This window comes from Liolophura sinensis, chromosome 9 (assembly GCF_032854445.1).
Source record: "Liolophura sinensis isolate JHLJ2023 chromosome 9, CUHK_Ljap_v2, whole genome shotgun sequence".
Classification (NCBI taxonomy): Eukaryota; Metazoa; Mollusca; class Polyplacophora; order Chitonida; family Chitonidae; genus Liolophura; species Liolophura sinensis.
In genome coordinates, this window is record NC_088303.1 from 12,294,546 (window position 1) to 12,300,317 (window position 5,772).

General features: G+C 39.4%; 1 protein-coding gene across 1 annotated transcript in view; it reads right to left on the minus strand.

Annotated features, from left to right (window-relative positions):
- LOC135474685 (transmembrane protein 201-like) overlaps positions 1-771 on the minus strand; it is a 15,603-nt gene extending 14,832 nt beyond the window's left edge. The window contains exons 1-2 of the mRNA XM_064754241.1: positions 672-771; positions 313-430 (exon numbers count right to left, since the gene is read on the minus strand). Coding sequence (XP_064610311.1) covers positions 313-430; positions 672-751 — 198 coding nt within the window. The 5' untranslated portion in view covers positions 752-771. The remainder of the gene's footprint in view (positions 1-312; positions 431-671) is intronic.
- Positions 772-5,772: the final 5,001 nt, after the last annotated feature.

A 5,772-nucleotide genomic window follows, 5' to 3' on the forward strand; every position in this document is an offset into this window, starting at 1 on the left:
ATGTCTAACCTATGACTAACCTTAGTCCCAGGTCTCAGAGCCCACGCACCCTAACAAATAACTGATCCATGTTGTGCTGGAGATAAATCGACAGGCCAGCTACCACGGTGATTACAACATCTTTCAAATGGAGTGCGCTATAATGTTGAATTGTTGTTTTGGGGCCATCCCAAGTCAAACAAAATTCTAGGTTATAATTCTGACATTTACTGGTGTCTGCATTATAAAATAGCACACCGAGTGTGCTGCTGATGAACCAATTTGCAGGCAGATAATGACTGAAATATTATCCACGGATTGAGGCTAGGATACCTTGTCAAAGCCGTTGTACTGCTCACAGTGCGGACAGTCCCAGCAGTTACGGTTCCCGAATGGGACCTTTGTGTTCATCTGACAAAACCAGCAGTTCACCTGCACGGGGAAAGAGGGTCTGCAAAGAAAAAAATACTGACTGTGTAATGACATATACCACTACACTTGACCAGCAAAGGTTACCTGCAACTACGGTACAACATAAGATTCAGCTTGATTAGCTTACAGACAGCGCTCAATATCTTGAACGGAAACTGGACCATTTATGGTTTTTAAATTATCTCCAAATAAACCTGAAAACTATCTATGGAGATCATGAGTGTAGTTACACTTATGTAAGAACTGTCAAGTGAACATACCTTATCATTCTGTAAGCGAGAACTATCACTCCTACCACTCCACCGACTGCCAAAAGGCTGATCAAGACAGACAGAGCCATTTTTACCCGCGAAACCGCGCTTCGCCGGCCGGCAACACGTGTGAAATACAAACACCAGGAGAGTTCATCTAAGGGACGTCACTCTACAAGAGAGTGCTGGTCATGTTAAATCATAATGGGTGTTATACCCTAATGAACGCCCTTTCAGCTCATTTTGCCATTCTCACCATGCTCATCCATGTATGTAAAATGACACAATTGTAATAAATTGTAAAAAATTGAACAGTACAATGACACAGTGTCTAAACTATAACTCGCCATTACTATTTGAGACATTTTTTTAATGCAACAAAATAGACACTGAATTTCAAATAAAAAAGTAATAGGCCTATGTAAAAATGCACTTTCTGAAACACATGAAAGGCCGTAAATTTGTATTAATGTGATGCTAACATTTAAGCTTTGCTGCTAAGATATGTGAATTCAACAAAAAAGCCTTATGTGACCCTGTAAGGTGGAGGAATCAGTCAGAATGAAACAAAAGTGTCACTTGAAAAATGCTACAAAACTAGAGGTAAAATGCAGTGCAACAAAACCATACCCCTTACACCCCACAAAACCACGTGGCATTGCAAGGTACTTGTAAGGTCTAAAACCGTGGTAAGTTACGTGAATAAACGCCAAGTGGTTAGTCCAGGGCTTCAAAAAACAATGACGGATGCCCGTAACTTACATACACGACACCGATACGCCTATATTATATATATGAGGAAGAGCGTTTTGATATAACCCTAACAGTGTAGTAATGGATATATAGGACGTACTTAATTATACATTGGTGAATTGAGGAAATTAATTCCTGTTGGTCAGTTGATGACCGAAAAAAAATGAAAAATTGCTTATACTATTATAATTACATCCTGTTTCGAAGAGTAAATAAGTTTTGAATTAATAGGTCCATCATCAAAAAAACATAAAATAAATTTGCCTATTTACTACATGCACTTATTGTCATTAGCCTATTTATCATATGGTGTCAAATACTAATGGAACAAGAAGGTCTACAGGAGTATAGTTTAAATAACAAGTATAGGACATATGATTTACTTTAATGTAACAATTAACCAAAAAATGCAATGATTCAGACAAATGGCCTGGAGAAGAAAAATGTATTAAAATAAAAATCACTTTCCACCCGTCAAACTGACATCAGCCTTCGGTTTACATGCGTGCACGTGTGTATTGGTGAGGCCCTTCGCGACGACATTTCCGTTCTGTATACATTTTTTCAGTCTGCATACTCATGTACGCTTTCTTCTAACGGATTCTCTGTGATTCTGTAAGATTCTTCCCGACGGGAAACTCCAGAATCTTCCGGATCTGCATGGGATTCTCCTCACTCTGTACGAATTCTCCCTGGTTCTGTAAGTTGTCGTCCTGATCGTATACGGATTCTTCCCGACTCTGTACGAGATCCTCCAGAGTCTGTACGAATTCTTGCCGGATCTGAGCGTGATCCTCCTCACTGTATACAGATTCTTCTCGGTTCTGCACGGGATCCTCCTGACTCTTTACGCATTCTTTCCAGCTCTGTTCGGGATCGTCCTCACTCTATACCGATACCTAGCTGCTGGCTCTATATGGCCTGACATCACTCAAAATTCCAATCCTCTACAACACTTACTGGAATGAAACCGGGCCCCAACACAAGCCTATACAATTTAATCTATACCGCACTCAAAAAGAGGTAAAAAATATTCGTAAAAAATGTCTGTAACTGTGCATAGGCCTATAGGTTATATATATTTTTCATTAGAGTACTTTCCTCGCTTTAAAAAGGCCATGACCCTACACACGCATCAATCACAGACAGACTGTCGCAGTTTTATTTATTTATTTTATTTGTTTATTTATTTTATTTGTTGATTTATTTATTTATTTTAATTGTATGACGAACGGTCAGGTTTATGGGTGGAGAAAACCAGAGTGCGGGGAATAAACCCCCGACCTTCGGCATGTAGGATACCTAGCTACCTGGCAAACCTTAGTTGGAATGTTCGAGTGAATACAAACGGGCCACAGCCCACAGATATTTGCTGAAACCGTATCAGCAAATATCTGATCTCTCCCCTGACGTAAACCGTTAGCCAGTAGAGATAGCTACATAGCTGACTCCAAGCACGTAACCTCCATGGCCTATTTGGGTAAGATATTTATGTTACTGGTAAACATAATTCTTAGTTTACCTCTAAAACATACTACTTTTAGTTGTATATTATGTATGAGCTACCAAAAAAGAACCAAACCTAATTTTCATAATGGCTGTAACCTACTTTCATACCATGTCTAAAACAACATATACATGTACTTGTATATACTTGTACATATGCTAGTGTGTAGACCTACACAGGCTTTTTACCGGGGACGCATGGGATATGTTAAAACAGATCAAAAGAGAATAAAGTCTGTCTGTTGCAGATAAACAAAGCCTGCACAGATAGAGCGAACATATAGCAAATAGTGGAAATGCACGTCGGAGGTAATTCGGTGCATTATACTGGTCCAAGTACAGTTATTATGCTAAGTGGTTTTCTCCACATGCAAAAGGTTGACATAATACTTGTACATCTCCCATGGTGTTTCACAGGCCTTTATATATGTATCAGTCGACTCCACAAGTGAAAATCACTTCCATCAGGACGATTAACTGAATGGCTGATGTACTTAATCAGAATGAAGTTGCGTTAAACGTGGTTGTGTTGTGTGCATCGATATATCTCAGGTATTAACGACAATTGATCGTGCATTATAGAGGGGCTTTTTTTGTTGTGGGTATATTATACCCGAATATGTGGTGTAAAGATTGGTCGAGAGGTTATATATTTGACTCCTGTATTTGAAACAGGAAACAGAGGATAGGACAAAGGAAACAGAAGAGATCCCGGAGGAAACAGAATGGAGCCCAGAGAAAACAGCAGAGAGCCCGGAGAAAACAGAAGAGAGCCCGGAGAAAACAGAAGAGAGCCCGGAGGAAACACAAAGAAACCCGAATAAAACAGAAAAGAAACCCGAATAAAACAGAAAAGAAACCACAGGAAACAGAAGAGAGCGCGAAGGAAACAAGAGAATCCGGAGGGAACAGAAGAGAGTCCAAAGAAAACAGAAGAGAGACCGATGAAACAGAAGAGAGACTGATGAAACAGAAAAGAGCCGAGGAAACAAGTGTTACTTCATCGGTGTCTGACAAACCTTCAGAGTTATTAAGCCGCAGGAACAACAGTTAGCCCTGGATTCGATCCATCCACCTTAATGGTCAAAAGTTAATGGACTCGGCCAAGGTTGTCGCGGGCTCTGTCCGGTTTCCTCTCACCTTAATGCTGGCCGCAGTCGTGTAATTGAAATATTCTTGAGTACGGCATAAAACAAAATTCAAACAAATCAGAACGGTGTAAAACATCATCTTAAGCAAATAAATAAATAAATAAATATAAGAAAGTGTAACTCTATAAGTGAAAGCTCAGTATATTATGTATCTCTGAGGGATACTTGCGCGTTTGTGGGAGGGAAAGTCCACTAAAGCTGTTTACAAAAACCGATGCCTCTTATTTTTCGTATCCACATACCAATCACACTGAAATAATTCAGTAAGTTTGTCGTTGTATAAATAGGACCTCCACTAACCATTGTTAGTGTCTCGATGTCTGACCTATACTATCATTGTATTTAAGCGGCTTTAAGTCTAATTGTATCATAATATTCTGGACATACAAAGTGAAATTCTAAGCCTAGTCTTTCCGTGGAGGTACGGCAAATCCGGGATATGAATGAAAACTGTATCGATATTGACACGCCAGGTCATACATCCATACACCGGGAGGGGGGGGCAGAGTTAATTTATCATGTCACAGTACCGGTACTTGGAATGTTTATCGAACTAGTCACGTATAAAGGCATGTAAACAAGGAGGCCATTTCAAGTGCCGGACTTTCGTCTATGTCATTTGTCCTTGGTTTTGATTGGCTGGTAGTCTCCGCCCAAGCAAGTTATAAACGTCCTTCTCGGTTCCCAAAAGGAGAAAATCGTGCTTGGACTGTTCAGAGTTACTTTCAGTCACAGACAAAAGGTGGCGCTCGAGCAATTGGCAAATAACCGTCTTCGGAATTCGGTAAGTGACAAAGAGTTTTGACTGCATGTACATATTTATATGTATAATCCACGTGATAAGTGAGTTGTTTACTACTAAACTTTATCAGACATTACTGCGTATCGAAGATCGAGGTTTGACTATTACAGACATTTATATCTACGGCATGTAACGGCCTACATAACCCTGTATAAAGTTCATATGTTGTTATCATTATTTCAACACTTCGTGTCCTGCCCTAACCATGGGTTGAATATAACACACTAATGGGATTCTGATAGGGCATTGCCTCCAGGTAAACTTGTATATGGATTTATAGAATTAATGTACTAACTGTCAGTACCAGTGCGCTGTTTGTCGGGCGATAGCCAACTGAATAATGGCAGTGTAGTCAAAATATATTCGATAAATTCTCTAAAAGTTATAATTTTGTCTGCTCGATGATTTGCTTTCCGCTGCACGAATCTTAAATGTTATTGTACTTGTGCAGCTTACCCTTTTATATTATAGGTATATATTAAAAAGAACTTATTCTGATGCTCTCACACACGTGATTTCTGTGAGATAGACGCGCCATTTCATACATAAATACGTACGGTTGTGCCTGAAATCATAAACCTGGTCGATTCAACTACGCATTGTTTTCTTCATTATTTACAATGGAGACACACCAATTAAAGCGACATTTTATTTAAAAAGCGTCGACCTTCTACATTAGGAAATGAAAGATGAGGGATCATCGATACTTGAGTGTCAAATGGCATACTTCTCTAGTCTTTTAACTTAGAACTGAAATCAAAAAGGCCTACAACGACATATTTAACACGATATTTCATTTGACTGTCAGCAATATTTAGCTAGTGCTTTGACAACTTAGCTTGCAGATGCACTCACTGGATTGTTCTTGATGGTGTTCATTGGCCACAAGGGTAAAAAC